The sequence below is a fragment of the Meleagris gallopavo genome, chromosome 1 (genome assembly GCF_000146605.3).
Source record: "Meleagris gallopavo isolate NT-WF06-2002-E0010 breed Aviagen turkey brand Nicholas breeding stock chromosome 1, Turkey_5.1, whole genome shotgun sequence".
NCBI classification, from domain to species: domain Eukaryota; kingdom Metazoa; phylum Chordata; class Aves; order Galliformes; family Phasianidae; genus Meleagris; species Meleagris gallopavo.
Window position 1 is genome coordinate 34696623 of NC_015011.2, and position 18058 is coordinate 34714680.

Genomic DNA, 18058 nt, shown 5'->3' on the forward strand with positions numbered 1-18058 from the left:
TAGCTCAGCTGTTTGCAGGGCTGTCAGAGGGTTCTTTATTGAGCAGTGAGACCCAAAACCAGGCCCCAGCATCTGTGTTGGTTCTGCAGGTTAGTTCTCAGTGAAGGTGAGCAAGCAGACACAGTAGACAGCCATAGGCAGGCAGACAGCCAGCATGGAACTCCTGGCCTGCTGGAGAGGAATGGTCTCAGAGTGTTTTGATTGCTTCAAGATAGTTTTAAACCACAGCCATTGTAACTGCTTTAGGTATCTAGCAGAACATTAATCAGTTCTCAGATTTAAGCACGTGGTTTTCATGTAGATGTTTTCATTGTTTTTTGTGTGTTTGATTTGGTTTTTGTATTTTTTCCAACTAACTTTTGGGACCCTGCTGTTCTTTTTCTGAAAAATGCCTGCTTCCTGGGAAGAGGTTGGCTTAATTTTCTTACACAAGTCTCTCTGCAAATAATTTAGCTTTTAAATGTTTCAGAATGAGGAAATTCCCACTTACCTCCTCTTGGATAATCATTTCTTTTTAAGGGTAACTGTTAGCTCTGCTATGATAGGGTTTATTCAATTTTCCTTTTATGACAGAACTCTAATGTGATAGAGAATGTACTATTTAGCTGAAGGTTTGCAGCATTTTATTGTCCCTTCATTAAGAGTTGGTGGTTTGAAGATGACCACTGTGTATTTAAAAATCACGAATCCTTTTTATCAAATGTAGTGAAGTGAATTGCGGTGTTGTGATTGTGCGTTCTGGATATAGAACAAATTTTGAGTGAACCAATAGAAACTTTGGCTGAGATTTGTATTGTGGTTTATGAGGAATTAAAGAGATGCTGTTCCTGAAAGAAATTTCCCATCCATCTTTTTTAGCCAGCACTGATGATATCAGTGGTATGCTGCAGTTCTTCAGAGGAAAGTGGAGATGTTGTTTCATGTGTGTCAGCTTATATGAGTAAAATCACTTACATGTGTGTGCATGTGAAATTAGAAAAACTTGTGCAGCATGACATAAGTTTGGGGGGTTGGATGAGGAAGGGATATGTAATAGCTCTGAAAACTTAAGAAATGTTTTTAGAAGGTCTGCGTCAATACCATAGGTATTGAATGTTCTCTGCAGTAATAGAGCAATAGCAGCAGCAGTTTACCTGGTAAACTCAATGCTGTAAATGTGTTTGTAAAACTGCAGTCTCCTCAGGCATCTGAGTGACTCTGGGATATAATGATTCAGGTCTGTTGCTGCAAGATGCATAGTGCAGACAACTTCTGTGCGTGTAAGAATGATCTTGAGAACCCTATGAAATACTTCAGTGCTTGTTGTGACTATTGCAGGGAGATCCTGTGGCTTGGTTCCTCTAGAAGACCTTGTGCGCGCTTGTTTGGTGAACACATCACTGACTGGGGTGCTGTGACAGAATTATCTCTGAATAGGAGCAAATTAATTTCTACACCTAATTCTTCCTTTCTGCGAATAAAGGATGAAAACTTCTAAGTCTTAAAGTCCTGTTAAAAAGAAAAACTTAGAGATACTCTTTGGTGTAGTGGAAGGGAAGTAGCATTGATGACTACTGTCGTTAAGTGTCCATAGTTTCCTTATCGTGTAATAACTGAATGACATCCTGCTTATAATGGTATCTAATAGCTTATATCGGTATTTAACTGCTTGTGTCTTACACATTTAAGAGAACGGTGTCTGTAGTAATGCTAAAATAGCAGTCCTGATGAACAAAGCTGGTGAATAACTTGTTGTGTGTTTTAGGTATTGAGGGCGATTTCTCTCTTGCACCATGCGTGAATACAAGCTAGTGGTTCTTGGTTCTGGAGGTGTTGGAAAGTCTGCTCTGGTAAGTACTGTGAGGCAGTTAAAGCATATTTCCAGCATCTTCATCTTTCTCTGACGTTTTCTGTTAACCCCTATTACTTTCATGTGAGTGAGCACAAATAAACGTAAGTAACGGCTGCTGAGGGCTCCGGTTACAATAAGTACACTCTTTGCAGCGTGCTTGCCACTGCTTTCTGGGTGTATTCACCTCCATTGGTGCAGTTGTGCACGCTGTTATTTCTGGATGAGTTTGGTTGATGGTGCTTGGTCAGACCTTTGCATATCCTTCGCAGTGAAATGTATAGCCACTGCAGTATTGGAAGTCTCTGGCTTCACTACCAGACTGGCCATAGGTCTGTGGGAAATGAAGCTCTTTTGGGAGGCCAGCAGGGTGAACTGGCTTGCGTGTGCCTGGCTTTGCTAACTTCTGTCTGTATAAAGTTCTTTGGGGTACTGTTTGTAATATTCCATAGTAGTCTCTAAAGCACTAATTTATTTTAAGTGCAGATACTTCTGTCCATTTGTCTAGCATGTTTTCAACACCTTTGCTTGCAAGTAAGTGAACAGCTACAGCAGATAAATGACCATACACCAAGGAACTTGTGCATTTCAGTTAAATTAATACAGAGAAGTTACAGTCGTATCAACCTACATTAGCACTAAAGGAGTTCACAAAATGAGATGGTCTCAGCCCACCTGAGAACTTCACATCTTTCAGTTTAATTGTGTACAAATTGTGTACATTATCAGAAAGTAAGATCTAAATATTTGGAGGGTGAAGGAATTACTCTTTTACAGAGGAGTTCCTAAAGGAAGACCTACTTGACAAATAATTTTAGATTGTGAAATAACTTTTTCCTCCACTTCACAGTTCTTATTTTACTGTAGCATTTCTGGATTTGAACATGTCTGTTCTTAATTGGCCAGTTTTAAAGTTCCACTCGTGCTAAAATTGTCCTACGTGCTAGTTATGCAGGAATATCTTAGTCTATTTAAGGCTAGTAAATACTGGCATTTGTTTTTTGAGTAATTCCTGTGCTTGAAGATGTGCACAATGAACGATGCAGTGGTTCAGAATACAAATGTAGAAGCCATTCAGCTGTACAGTAACCTCTTCAACTAATAATGATTCCAATAGTTAGACAAACCTTTAATCAATGTGTACTTTAATTCTTATGCTGTGACAGTGGCTAGAAGGTGTGATATTATTTTACCTGACAATACTTAATCACATAAGAAAATACCTCTAGCTTCCTGTTAAGCTTCCTGTTATTTCACTTAACTTATACTTGTCTGTCACTTAGTTTGCTTTCCAAAATGCAATAGATAACTGAATATACACCTAGAACGGTAGTTTTTATCTTTTTGTATGCACTGTATGTTATACAAGAAGGCCTTAGAAGAACTTTTGTGTTGCAGACTGTACAGTTTGTTCAAGGAATATTTGTTGAAAAATACGATCCTACGATAGAAGACTCCTACAGAAAGGTAAGTGTAAAAACTCTTATGCTTAAGAAACTTTAATACTTCAGGCTGCTGTAGATGTTGTCAAGCATTAGAGCTTTTACTTTAAAAAGGGTGTGTTTGATAATGTCATATATTATCTGGTAACTGAAGTTTGAAATGTAAAGATGCTTTTAAAAAGTGTGCCTGAGAGGAGTAATGCAAGGCTAGCTTTTTAATGTTTAAGCATAATACCTACTAGCTAGTCAGGAAAAAGTGGTAATTTTATTGTTGGAATTAGGAACACTGAAATACTAAAAAAAAATATTTTATACATAAATGTATAATTTCATGCTTACTAATATGCTACCACTTCTATTTTTATTATTTTCCTATATGAGTTTACATGGATATGTATGACAGCTATGTATTGAGTTAGGATCTGCAGGTAGACTTTGACCTGGATTCCAGAGTTCTTAAATTTCTTTGCTACTAAGAAAATATACTAAACCCAAATTCAGTCTCACCTTCAGAATGCAAGCAGCAATGTACTACGTTCCTAACAGTTTCACTGATATGCTTGATACGGTTCTATTAAATGGGTTGTTTTATTAATAAGTTGACACAAACGTATCATAAGCAAACAAACAGTGACCTGTTAGTTTCTGTTCTCATCCTCAGCATGACAGGCTGAGAGGTCTGACTCTGCGTGCATCATCTTGAATTCTCCACATTGCTCATTTTTCACTGAGACCATGATTAATATTCTCAGCTAAGACAGTTCACATCTGGAATACTGACAAAAGAGTTAACTGTTTAATGAAGCAGATCAGTGTCAGTTTCTTAATGTTGTTCATTTTTTAGCTGAATTACTTTTTAGCTGAATTACCTTCCAAATGTGTTGATTCTCACCATGAGGGGCCACAGAAATATTGGTGTCTGTGCAAGGAAGGCAAGATACACAAACCATGGATAGGGGTGGGTTGAGCAGGGCCTCCTGTTTCAGCTCTGGGGCAATATTGATAGTGGAACAGAGACTGCTTTAGCAGCCTTTGCAGTGTGTAGTTACTGGAGTTTCTTCTGAACAGAAGAGGAATTAGCAAAACAATAATTTCACACTTGTTTTCTTTGACCTCACAGAAATCTAGCTCTGTCTGAAAGCCTATATGCTCAGAGCTTTTTCAGCATACAAAAGTCTTATTAAAGAGACAGTGCTGGCAAAAAAAAAAAGTAACAATGTTCTTTATGTTAGATGAACAGGAATTGTGGAATCATAATAGTCAGTGAGTCTGACCCAGCAAAGGCTTGCAATAAATGACTCCGAAAATATGCACAAGCTGTATTAAAGTGAAATGTTTCCTTTGTTATATACTCACAGTCTTCATGTCTCATTAAATTTGTTATGTTTTCTGGATGATTTTATCTACAGGCTGTTTCCATGGAGGCTGGAGAAGTTATCTCAAGAAAATTTGTGTTTTGACAATGATTTTTTTTTTTTTTTATAGTGGTGATCTTACAGTATTCATTTTAGTTTTGGTCCTGAAACAAAGAGGAATATGTTTGTATTCTTTTCAAATCAGTCAGATGAAGTCTTGCTTAAGTGTGGATGATACTTCATGATGTTTTCCTCACTCTAGTTAGTGTCCTAACCTTCTTGGTAGTTTTAAAATACATTTGTTGAGCAGTTGCAATTCTGTATTGCTCATGTGAAATTTAAAGTATTTGAAGTTGAGAGGATGTGGCTTGAAGTATTTTTAAGTTTGAGCAGAAATAAAAAGAGCATGGATAGAATAACTGAGCATGAAGTCTTAAAAGTCAGACTTGATCTACTCCCCAAATATTTCTTCGTGAAGGGAATGGATGCTGCTTAATTAGCTGACTTTCTTTGTCAGCAATCTATGCTGAAATAGTGACTGTTGAAGGAATTTTCCATCCCTGGGGAACATGAGGGAAGTGTGAGAGGAGTGGAAATAACTTTTTCCTCCCTGAAGTTCTAATCTACTTATAAAAGAAAAGCTTAAAGTTAACCAGGAATTTTGTGCGCAGATGCAAAGAAAAAAAAATGTGGGCAACCAGCCTGAAACAGTTTGAGGGCACTTCTGTGTTCTGCTGCCCTCACAGCCTCTTTTGTTTGTTTTTTGTTTTTTTTTTAGTTGAAACTGACAGAGGAACTCTGAAAAGGATGTGGAAATTGATCTGCCTTTTTTACACTTATGCAGTTTTTTTTAAAAGCTGGTTCAGTTTCTTAATTTGTATCTTTAAAGGCTTAATTTTGTGAAAGTATACTTATTGGCTTGCTTTGTGTATTATATGCTGTATACCACTTATTCTCTTAGTGATTTAAATCGTAATCGAATGAGCACTAGTGTGCTAATTCAGGTTTGTAACATTCACCTTTTCTTTCTATCTGTGTATGATACTTGGAACAAATAGAAATCAGTTGTGCTAGTTGCTGATATTGCAAATTTAGCAACCTTCCTTTTTAATAATCAAAAATTCTTAATCACTTTGCAGAGTGGTACTTGGCTGCTGAAGCTGCTTTTGAAAATGTCACTGGGGCTCTTTAGAAGGCTGTTTCCTGCTGGTTTCAGAGTGTATATCCATATAAACTTCTTAAGCCACTGTTACTTTATGCATTATGAACCTGCTTATAAAGTCACACAATTGTTAGTAGCGTTAAAGAGTTACAAGAGGAAGCGCTCTAACCACTTCTGTTTCTCTTGACAGCAAGTTGAAGTAGATGCGCAACAGTGTATGCTTGAAATCTTAGATACTGCAGGAACAGTAAGTAAAACCAGTTTTTCCAAGTTCTGCTGTACAGTGTTAAAGCTTTCAGAAAGTGTAAGGAGTTTAGTATAAATAATGACAGGTTTCCTTCCTCGTTTGCAAAAGAGTAACCATGGTCAATACATTGGATGTAAGTTGTTCTTTAACAGAGGTTTTGTTCTTCGCACTAGAGTGTTGCAATAGAAAACAAATTGCAAGTTTCCTGTGATCTAATAGGAGAAATATCAGTCTGAACACTTTTAAAAGTGATTCTGCTGCTGTTTTAAATTTACAGTGTCCAGAGACAAATTTAGGCCCAGTGGTTACTTGGCTTTGATTTTTGTTGCTGTAGATAATACATACTTTCTTCTCTCATTTCTCTCTTATGCCTGAGATGGACTCCTGACATGGGGACAGGAATAGTATCTTTTTAGTCACCTTATGGGGACTCAAAGCATAGGGTTTATGCTTACCCTTTGCATGCTACTCATGTTTTTTCCTGTCTTGTTCCAAAATACACTGAAACTAGTCATTCTTCTCATTGATTCCAGTGAACGTCCCTTGGAGGATAGTATGATTTTTGTAGAGTTTTTTGAACTCTAATAACAATCAGATCCCATAATCGTCTATTGAAACTGCAAAGCAGAGTACGGTTGTGTAAAACTACAGAAGAATTGAGTGGATACTCTTGTAATAGGTTGTGTTTTTCATCTCACGTGTAGTATTTGGTACAGATGTAGAAGAAAACTTGTATATGAAAATATAGGCTTCTTGAGTACATATATGCAAAAACTCAGTATGTGTTTAGTATGTGGATAATTGGTATCCCCTATAAACCTAAAACTGACATCACCACTTCAGCTGCAGATTTATTACCTAAATGTCTTGTGTCATTTTGAAAACAATGTCCCTGTTTTGCATTAGTGCTTGCCTCTAATCACAAAAGTGGAGATATAATAAGGTTTTGATTAGCGTGTTCCCTGCATCCAGCCATGAAAGAGGTGGACTTATAAAAGAAACCAGAAGTTTGGAGGAGTTGCGTATAAAATTAAGTCCCGCTACTCCAAAAGAAAAAAAATATTACTGGATTTTAAAGCTGAAGACATGCAAACAGACAGAACTTTGAAGTGTTTCCATTATTTAGCCTTGTAAATCCTATTACACTTAGTTACGCTCCACTAGGAAGAGCTGCATGACCTGGAATAGCTGGATTGGAATACAGCTGTAGTTTGTGATCATGTACTTTCAGTTGATGAACTAGCTCCTGGACTTGATGAGTGATTGATGAATCACAAGATAGCTAAGTCACCAAGATGAGTATGGCAAATGTTGTTCCAGTCATACTAGTGAGAGCTTTCAGTCGGGGACAAGTCCTAATGCTGCTGCTGTGTTGTGCACCAATGAGTCTTCATATGCAGTGTCACTGTTTTCACCGAAGTCTAGAAAATGTGACAAGTCTATTGAGCATCTCTATCCTCTATTCAATCTCCTTGAAAATGAAAGTAGGATTTAACATAGGAAGTGTCTGGAATATAAAACGGAGATTGACTAGGGATGCAGTTACTTTGCAATGTGTTTTGAAGAACAAACAGGAGACAGGAAAGAACGGATACAGAAGGGATCCAGGAGGAATGCAACATCTGTAATCTACAATGTACTTGTTCTCTCTTTTCAAATTATTTCAGTTTCTGTGATGACTTTTTTTGTCAGTGCTATAGCCCTTGGCAATATCTAGGTGTTGTAGCCTGTATAATCTTCCAGGCTTGGGATTTATTTAGAAGTGGCTTAATTTACTTTAATGGATACAATAAAACAGTAAAATATTAGTTTAAAAAGGGGAGAGCACAAATGCATCATACTTGTAAAACGTTTGTAACCTGAAGTAGATGGCAGTTTGTATAAGGAAAGTGCAAATTTAATGCAAGCTCTGTACCTTTCTTTTTAATTACAGGAACAGTTTACAGCAATGAGAGACCTATACATGAAAAACGGACAAGGTTTTGCATTAGTATATTCCATCACAGCACAGTCTACGTTTAATGATTTACAGGATCTAAGAGAACAGATTCTTCGAGTCAAAGACACTGATGATGTAAGCATCTCTCTAAATGCTAAAGTCTTCTGGAGTTCTCATTGCAGTTGTTGTGGTGTTTACACTTTGGTCAGATAGGTTTCATGCTTTAGATAAGAAATCAACCAGCAGACGCATAGTAAAGAAATGCAACTCTTGAGGCAGAACAGGCAAAAAACCATAACTTGTCATGTACTCAATAAAGAGAATTGTTTAATTTCTACCTTTTAAAATGCTGAATTTGAAACTATATAGAACTTTATTCTCTAGGACTGCAGCAACACGTCTAAAGCAACTGTATTTTTACTTCCATTACTATACAACAAAGTTTAAAAAAGCCTACAGTGTTTCTCACTGCTTGTGGTATTTTGAAAGCACAAAATTAAATTTTTCCAGAAGACTGTATTGAAAGCTTCAAACTTGTGTGTTCTGTAGCTTTATATTTTGTCCATTCTTGTGAGCAGGTTTAGTCATACTGTTTCCATACAATTTCAGCGTGCAGCCCTTAGCATTATTAAGATATGAAGTGAAGCTAAAGCAAATTTATAACTGATTAAAAAATCCTAACCTTGATAGGGACTACTTTTTCCATTAATAAAAGGAAAGGTATTTCAAATTTCAAACATTCTAAAACCATTATAAACATTTCAAACATTATAAAACTATTTTTATCAGAAATATCTTGCATGCTGAGGCACTAGGCAGAGGAGGGGAATAAGCAGTGATCATTTTAAGTATGCTCATCTTATTTAAGCTGCTGGTGGAATCTTTTATCCCAGAGATCACAAATGTATCTTAAAAAGGCAGGATTTAGCTTTCGCACACCTTTTCTTTCCAAAACCTAACAATTGCCTTCTTATTTTAGTGTTAATGTTGTACAGAGTTGAACTAAAATCAGAATAATTCCCGGGATATTTAAAATCTTAACCAGAATGAATGTAGCTCAGAAATTAGCATAAGCTTTCCTGGGTTGTATCATTTGGAATTGTATTTCTTAAAAGTTCCTCTCGGTCTTCAAATCCATGCCAGGATTTTTGAATATGTTGAAGACTTGTAGCTGAGTCATCAGTAGACTTTTGATGCCTTTAAATTTTAACAGTCGATGTCTAAGCATGCGAAAGTAAAATCCCATTAGAAAACTTAGTACTTGTGAAATTTACTTAATAAGTGGTTTGTATGAACCCAACCATTTTCAGCTCCATACTAAATGGCAGACACAAAAGAAAATGCAGTCACTTTGAAGCTTCACAGAAGTGTAAGCTTAAGTTTTGGTTATACCAGAACTCAATTATGCTGGCAGTCAGGTATCTTACATTGTGCTTTTCCAAATTGTTAATGATTTCTCTGCTGATATTGTTTTTAGGTGCCTATGATTCTGGTTGGCAATAAGTGTGACTTGGAAGATGAAAGAGTTGTGGGAAAGGAACAAGGTCAGAACCTAGCAAGGCAATGGAATAATTGTGCATTCTTAGAGTCTTCTGCAAAATCAAAGATAAATGTTAATGAGGTAAGGCATGATACCTGTGTGATGGAACGGTGGCAGATAAGAATGAGACAACATTTTGTTAACTAGATGTTACCATACGGCAAGAAAAAATCAAAAATAACATTGGTTATAATGGACAAAAGTATACCTTGTTATTTTGAGAATCTATGATTAATTTATATCAAGGGATATGGTTCACTTTTATTTTAAAACTTTTTCAAATTGTCTAATTTTCATATAATCAGTTTTCAAATTATAGGAGTTTGTGGTAAATACTTGTGTTCGGTTCAGGCTTCTCATACTAAATTCCCTGGTTGATACAAATTTGTATCCATTGAGATCACATTGCTGGGCTATCTATTTCTCAAAAAGACCTGTAAGAGCTCAATCTTTTAAAATTAATGGGGTTAAGTTATTTGAGATGGTAAGAGTAAAAACTAAGTTTTCAGAAGTAGATGATTGGAGAGGAAAAAATAAATAGGTGCTCTGCAAAAAAATAAAATAAAACTCACAAAAAAAACATCTCTTGTATCTCCCTACTTATTTAGCAGGATCTAGGCACCTGATCAAGCACATGCATTTATGCATTTTTAGGACATGCCATAGTATAGGCTTTCTTATTCAGTGGGGGTGTATCAGCATAAAGAGTCTGATGCAAAAAGCGTTTAGAAAAGGACTGTTAAATATTTACCTTTCTGGAATGGCTTGAATTTTATTATAAACCCTGCAGTTCATTGTGTCTGCTGGAAAATATTATTGGCAGTGTCAGTCAAGTTGAAAGGCCCTCTGTGCAAGACTTGTAATCAAATGTGTGGTGGTTTTATGCACAGCTGACTTTAAAATGAGTAATGCATATTAAATTAGGATTTTCTGGAAACTACTCAGTTGTTCTTAAAAATGTATTTGCTGAATTCCAAAGTTATATGTTTAATAAACTGGAGCTTATTTCCATCAAATACTAAAAAGCCCTTACTGGATAGTTTGTCTGCCTTTGCAGACAGTGCCCTAAAAAACTGCGAGGAGAGCTTGAGTGTGAGGACTTGATTTGAGAGATACAGAAATAATTGGCACAATGTCAATTATGAACAAAACAGCTGCTATTTAACTGCAGTGCCTAGATTTGTCTTAAATTAGCTTTTCCACAAAGCTGTAGTCTAATTAGAATTCTAAGGAGACTCAAAGTGTGAGTCTTATACTTTACCTGTCTAGGAAATGTAGTGTTGTAGTTCTGTAGAGACTGCTGAATTAATTGGAAGTAATAGTGTATGCTAGTTGATCATGATGGCATATTGTTATTTTCAGGTAAATTTCACCCAGAGATCAAATATCTTCAGCAGAAAGTAGACGTTAAGCGTGCAGCTTAGCTTTCCAGCTTCATGATAATTAAATATTAGTAGAGATCTTTGAGTATCTGAGTAAATAAGATTGAAGAGTTAAGGTTGTGAGGGAATCTTCTTAATTCCAGTAACCAACTGATGTTTACATTCACAGATCTTTTATGACCTTGTGCGACAAATTAACAGAAAAACTCCAGTGCCTGGAAAAGCACGCAAAAAGTCATCATGTCAGCTACTTTAATACATAGCTGTACTGTAGCTCTGAGCCAGGTAAACCTTTTAAAATTTTCAGTTTTGTGTGTTTTGACTTTAAAAACAAATGAAGCAAGCAAATACACTTGTAGTTTCTATTGTGCAGAACTGCATTAAAAAATTCCTGATATCTTGAAGCTTTTATGATTTTTAACTACAGAAGTTGTACAAGATGCACTATTCATACTGATACAAAAAAAGTTTTTTCAAGCTTTAAGGTGTTCGTAAAACTCTCACTAATGACACTTGTCCTGATACTTCCAACACTTAGCTTTTGGAAGCAGAACTTTTGTTTTTTGGAGGCTCATAGAATACACTGCAAGAGCTCAATTATCAGGAATGCACACTAAAATATTGATGTTTTAGTATGCAAACTACCCACTTTAAACTCATCCTCATATTTGCACGGTGTTGCAGGAAAATTCCTTGTTTTCTTTGGACTACGTGGATGTATTGTAGGCTGTGATATGGTTAGTGGTTGCATTGGGAAAAGGGTGGTGAAGGGATCATTGTAACACTCTAAATATTTGACCTGGAGCTACTGTTATTAAATTAATCTCCCATTCTTTGACAATTTGCTGATGTTCTGCCTAACTAAACCCGTGCTTTAAGAATGCTCTTGAAGGCTCATGCAAGTTTCAGCCTGCCTCTTCAGTAAGTTTTTTCAGGAGTTAGTTGTGTATTTTTTTTTTTTTTTCCCCTACAAATTACTCTTGAACAGTTTGTTTCCTCCTTTCCCTCTCCAAGCCCTAGTATGGCAGAGGTCTTTATTGACTGACAAACCAAGAGGATTCCAGAGGCATTAGCTGAGAATAATTATTGCTGCCTTTCCTTAACAGGGCTTTCAGACTAAGAGCTTTGATTCTCCAAATGTGTGAGTGCACTTTCAAAGCCACTGGAATTGCCCTAGTGTAAGCAAACTAGTACTGCCCATCAAATATTGCTTCCATAGTTCAGCTTGGATTACCACGTGTATCCCAACTCAGTTTCACTTCTTGATATTGTGCATGTACAGTAGAGATTATATTAGTAGAGGAAAAGCAATCAGGTTATTTTCTGAGCATATTCACTAAGAATTTTGCTAGTTCCTGCTTCAGTTTTCTTAACTAGAGAGTAATAACTATTTGTCATGGTTAACTTCTCATTTTGCTGTTACAGGTCTGAAGAACTGTTGCCCAATTCAACAGTGCCAGCATTCCAACTTTATTAAACCTACCAACATCTTAAATGGACTTTCCTGTGGTGGTACCCTTTAAGAAATGGATGAAAGCTACTACATCAGTTTGCACATTCTAATCACTTTCCAGTGTCACGAGAGATTTTTACTTATAAATATTCTAAGTGTATGCAACTGGTAAAACCAGAGCCTACATCCAGTATTACTGATAAGAGACATTGTTCATCCACCAATGTTGTACATGTATGAAAACTGTGTACTGTATACTTCAACAATCCCCACTTTCTATTGGAGAGTACAATAATGTAAATCCTAAAAGCACCACTATTTTAGCATAATAAAAGAAAGTCCAAAGAGCTCCTATATAGACTACTCCAGATAACTTTGCTTCATCGGTATTTGTAGCTTATTGTAACTTTTTTAAAGAAATACAGGATCATCATCATCGTATTGTACAAAAGCGCTTTGATTAACACAACAGCTATATAGTTTTTTAATTTTAGGAAAAACCTGTGGAGACAGTGATCTAGTCTTTAAGAGTCCTTTCAGTATAACGTCTGACTAAAGACATGGCCTTTAATATCTGTTGGGAAGGAAATGTCCAGACTTTTCAACCTTTTATTGTATGTTTCCTTTTCCTTGTTTACATAGGGAACAATGTTTATAGTTGTGTGTACAGTGGGGGTCTACAACAAGAAGTGTATATTTTAAAACGATTTTTTAATGATTTAACAATTTTTTGTAAATCATTTTCGGGCTTCTGCAGCTGTAGATTCTCACTGTGAATTCCCTTGCTTGCTCATGCATAAGTGTATTTGCAATACCAAATATACAGGTTTAGTACTTTTGCCTGTTAGTGATTGTTTTACATGTGTAACGTTTTGGTTGAGATGTTAAATGGTGGAAGAGTACTGTGGATGTGAATGTGGGAAGTAATTTTAATCATGTGTAATTGGTCACAGGGCCTAAGTTGCAGTAATTAACTTTTTGCTGATTTATTTAACAATGCCTTGTTGCTTTGTATGCATTAACGTTTGGGTGTAAAGATTGTGTGTATATCCAACAGGGAGCCACAGTATTTAAATTGACCAACCTAATGTTACAACTGCTTTGAGGTGGCCAAATGTAAACTAAAAGCCTTAATTAAAGTGGTGCAATTTTGTATGACTTAGCATCAGTAGTTCAATAAATTTGGATTGCCATGCAAGGGCTTGCATTACAGTTATATACTACTTGAATGTTTTGTGTTTTGGTAGAGTTAGTAAATATCGATTCTAGACCTCTTGCACAGTGCAGACTCATACATCATATGATGAAAAGAAACACTTACTGCTTTGTCTTTTGACAAATACATGCCACAGATACTTCTTGTAATAGCATCACGTGTACTAGGGCAGAAGAATTTCTGAGTGAAACTTCATTTACTGCTTTGGACACGGAATATTTGAAATTCTAATGTAAGACTGGCTCCCTTACAGAAAAGTGTGTTTTCAAAAGTAGACCAGCAGTGACTTTTTTGGGAAACTAAGGATATGTTGCCTGTTCTTTTCCTTCTTTCCAGGAAGAATTCATTGTTAAAATTAAAGGAAAAAATATGTATCTTGGGAGAAAACATGATTTTTCTGGACGATTAAACCATATTTGTTTGGTTTCAGGGAAATCTGCAGAAGAGCATTCTTGAAGTATTAAGTGTAGTTTTGCAGACTTCACAGTCCAACAGTATTAACAGATCTAAAGTGGAATGCATGGACTATGGATGATCTCCTGATCTTGACTGTGCTTTTGAAAACTGTCACGCCCAAATACTTGGTACCTCTTTCTTTTTTTCTCTGGCACGGAATTATCAGAGCTTGTTCTAATTCCTTCCTGCAAAATCAAATCAGTTTTATCTCAGAATTTCCCAGCCTTAGCTACTTCACTACCCAAAGTGAATTAAAGAGGCCATATGATCCATCCTGCTGGTATTTTTGTCACTCACTGCCATTTTTTAATGGAGGTAGTATAGTCTTTCACTGTGCAGAGTTGGAATTAAGACTGAAATTTCTTCCCCTTTATCAGAACATGTGGCTGATCCCCATAAATGTATTTTGGTACACTCTGCCTTCTGATTGGTCCACAGGGCAAGTTAGGTTTGAGCAGTGGGTGCTTTAGTGTTTTTTGTTCTTGTTGTTTTTTTTTTTTCTTTTAACCTTGATACTGATTAGCTTGTCAAGGAGGAAGGTATTTTTCCTCCTTTTGCTTCTTTCACTTTCAACATCTGCTTATTCAGTTTTTACAATGCTTTTATGTCCCAGTTGTCATTATCTCTGTTTTTTAATGTGGTTCTCTTCTGGGCAGCTGTACAGGTGGCAGTAGATGGGAAAGAGAAAATTCTTGGATAACATCACAGGAGGCCTTTGCTTGGTCTCAGTGTCCAACCAAAAAGTACTGATTATAAGGAATGTCAGGCTTTGTACTGAAAGCTCTGTTCTGAAACATTCTTGGTTGCTCTGTGGAGTAGTAAACATACAATGCCTCAGCATTAGGAGTAGTCTGTTTTGATCAAGCTACAGGGAAGTTAAAAATTTATAGAAACTCTATGCTTTCCCATTCAAACACTCTGCTGAATAAGCAAAATACTCTTTCACCAATGCTTAGAACTCAGGCTAGACTTGCAAAATTAATGAATGTTAACCCAGGTGGCAACTAAAAACCATTATTGTTCTCCTTGAAAGCCTTAAAGGAAATGGTGTCCCACTTGTTAAAGGGAAGATGCCTGGCAAAGTGATGCAAGGTGATGGACATGAAGCATAAGGGGAAAAAACATGACATTATTTTCTTCCTATCTAAGTAATTACAGTATGCAAAACTGTTCTTGCTGTGGAAGTGAACATCCAGTTCCTTCCAAGAATTGGAACTGTGTAAGCATTTAATTCTAGAAAAGAATCCTGTCTGCTGAAGTTTTTTTGAGAACTTTTACTTCAGGATAACTGTTTTCTGTACCGCACTTAAAAAGTTCACACTTGAACTACTTGTGTAGGAACAGAACACTTCTCTTAAAGCTTTGGATAAAAGCCTGCATAATTCATTTCAGAAAACTAATGCAGTAATTTTCCAAATTCAGTATTATTAATACATGTGTATTACTGCCTGTAAAGTTAGCTTATGCTTACAGTGCGCACAAAGGTTGACTGCTTTATTTCCTACCTATCTGGAATTGGTGTATGTCAGTATTTTAAATGTCTGAGCTTTCTATAGGAAAAAGTAATGTTTATGTCCTGAAATACTTAATGAAATTGCACTCTTCCTATTAGGACTTTTCAGTCTACATTTATTTCTTCTGACTTGTTGCTTATGCCCTTCTTCATTCTCAAATTATTCTGTGAAATGAATGTCTACTCGCCTAAGTTACAGGAATATTTTGAGACTGTAAGATGTTTTCAGAAGCCCAAATGAACGCACTGTAAACTCAAACTACTACTGCTCTTCTGCATAAGAAAAACATAACTTCTGGAAAAGTGTTGTAGAGATAGATGTTAAGTTTGTTTCATAATGTGTACTGATACTGCAATGCTAGAAAGAGGAGGTGGGAACAGAATATTGTTGGAATTTTGATTAAAGCTGTGTTTTTCGCCTGTACTGTTGTAATTAGAGTTGCTGTTTCCTCGAGGGTAAACACTAAAGATGAGGATTTTCTTCTTTTATAAAACTAAAATTATGGGTGGATCAAACTTGATGAATTTTTCCTGAAGTCTCCTTGGTAGCTTGAAGGGGAGAAATCTTCCCACAATAACAAACTAGTACTTGATAGGCCTTGTCTTAGAATTAGAGACAATGGAAACTTATTTCTAGTTTTGAATTGTGAAAGAGTAGGCTGTATAGAGCTGTCTAAAGTTCCTATTTTTTAAATTGTAATATGCAGATGCAGCCAAACATCAGCACAGACAGAAAGCTTTGTATACAATGTTGAACTGCTATTCCGGCAGCATTGTTATACTTTACTTTATAGCTGTTTTATCTTGCCTGTGTATGCAGAGAAGAATGAAGGCAAATAAAAAGTTACTCAAATACATAACAAAACATAGTTGTATGTAGTTCCCTAAGGTAGCTTTAGAAAAGCTTATTTCTGAGTATCAAGCACTTTAGTCTTTCCTTTGAAAGGCTTATGAATGATTTGAAGATTCTTTAAGCTTAATTTAAATGCTCTGTTCTTTAAAACTCTGGAATAATGTTTATTTGTCAAACTTCATGTTCTCCTCAGTCTGGAAGTATAAGCAAAGATGTTTTGCAGTATTCTCAGTGTTGCAATATCTGGACTTGAAAAATCAGAAGTGTGGGTGCTTTGTCTTTCCTTAGGGACCCTCCAAAACCATTTATTTTTTCATGATCTTGAGTCATCAGGCAGAGGGTGGGTTCCTGTTTTCAATGAGATGTTCTTTAGGGAGAGACTTGTGAATGGAGAAAGGAATGTCTTCATAACTCTGCTGTGTTCACTTTGGCCTCAAGAAATGCTAGTTCTGCATAATGTGCTCCACAGTTTCATTGTTTTAAGGAAGTTCATTGCCACCAGAATTTATTTGCTTTGAGACTGTGGTGTGAGGTGAATTCTTTCATTTGAAGAACAGCGTAGTTTCTAATTAATTTGTGCAATTGTTTTGGCTACTGTAACATGGAAGGGTAGAGCAGGAAGGGCGTGCTCCTGGAATCTTGGATACAGAGTGAAATCAAAGTGGAATTTACAGTTCCTGCTCTGGTCAGTAATCGTTATGTTTTCATATTACGTGGCATCCTTATACTTCTAAATCTAGCAGGGAAGATACACTAACCACCCGCACGCAGTACAAAAATCTACATGTTAAACTCAGTTCCCATAAACTGGGCTCACTGCTTGTAATGAGACCAATACAACAAAGTTCTTCGGCTCTACCGTTGTGCTTCTCAGACACACGGTGACAGATCCAAATTATCTTAATCTTTTCCTATTTTAAATTAATAATTATTTGAGTTAGTTTTGCTTATTTTAATCTTGTACATCCTCTAAGCCCCATGAACCTTCTGTACAGCTATTGGGAGCACATTCCTTAGGGATGACCTGTTGGTGCTAGCTGACAGGTCTCGTTGCTCACCCAACCTGGCAGTGTGGAGCTCTGCTGTCCTCTCATAAACTGAAGATTATGACAGCATGGCTGCGGTCAGGATCAGTGTTGATGCAAACATGTGATACTTAGCGGCAGTTCAGAAATCCATTTCATAATTGAAATTTGAACTCCTTTATATCGTGCTAGAAATGCATGCTCTGCTTCTTGAAAGCCTTCTTAGTTTCTCTTCAGCTGTGTTTCTTCTGCTCAGTTTTCATGCCCGGACTTTGAATGGAGGCAGCGCTGAGGGGAGAGTTTTCTTTTCCTCATCTCTCACTTGCTTCCAGCTTTCTGCCCTGGAAAAGGACCAGTCTTGGAATTTGGGCTAGCGCCAGAAAACCGATCCAGATACTAATCTGTGCGTTACTTGTACTTCACACCGACGCTACTCCGTTTTTTGGGGAAGCGTTAAGAACTAAAACACGTTAAACGCGTAACGTTGCAGTTCCGTGCTACTCCTACGACTTTCCCCCTGCCACGGAGGTTGTTGCCTCACACTTTCACAAGAGGTTATATGATACCGGGACAACTTCCGCGCTAAGGGCGTTTTTCTTTAAGTTACCTCAGCCTCCCGGAGCCGCACAAGAGACCGCCTCCCAGCC

General features: G+C 36.7%; 1 protein-coding gene across 1 annotated transcript; it reads left to right on the forward strand.

Moving 5' to 3' along the window:
- Positions 1 to 1744: 1744 nt before the first annotated feature.
- RAP1B (RAP1B, member of RAS oncogene family) lies at positions 1745 to 15957 on the forward strand. Its single transcript, XM_003202050.3, has 7 exons — positions 1745 to 1829; positions 3227 to 3295; positions 5978 to 6034; positions 7968 to 8108; positions 9451 to 9594; positions 11065 to 11180; positions 12321 to 15957. The coding sequence occupies exons 1-6, from the start codon at positions 1773 to 1775 to the stop codon at positions 11149 to 11151; spliced, it is 555 nt and encodes a 184-aa protein (XP_003202098.1). The 5' UTR covers positions 1745 to 1772; the 3' UTR covers positions 11152 to 11180; positions 12321 to 15957.
- The last annotated feature ends 2101 nt before the right edge of the window (positions 15958 to 18058 follow it).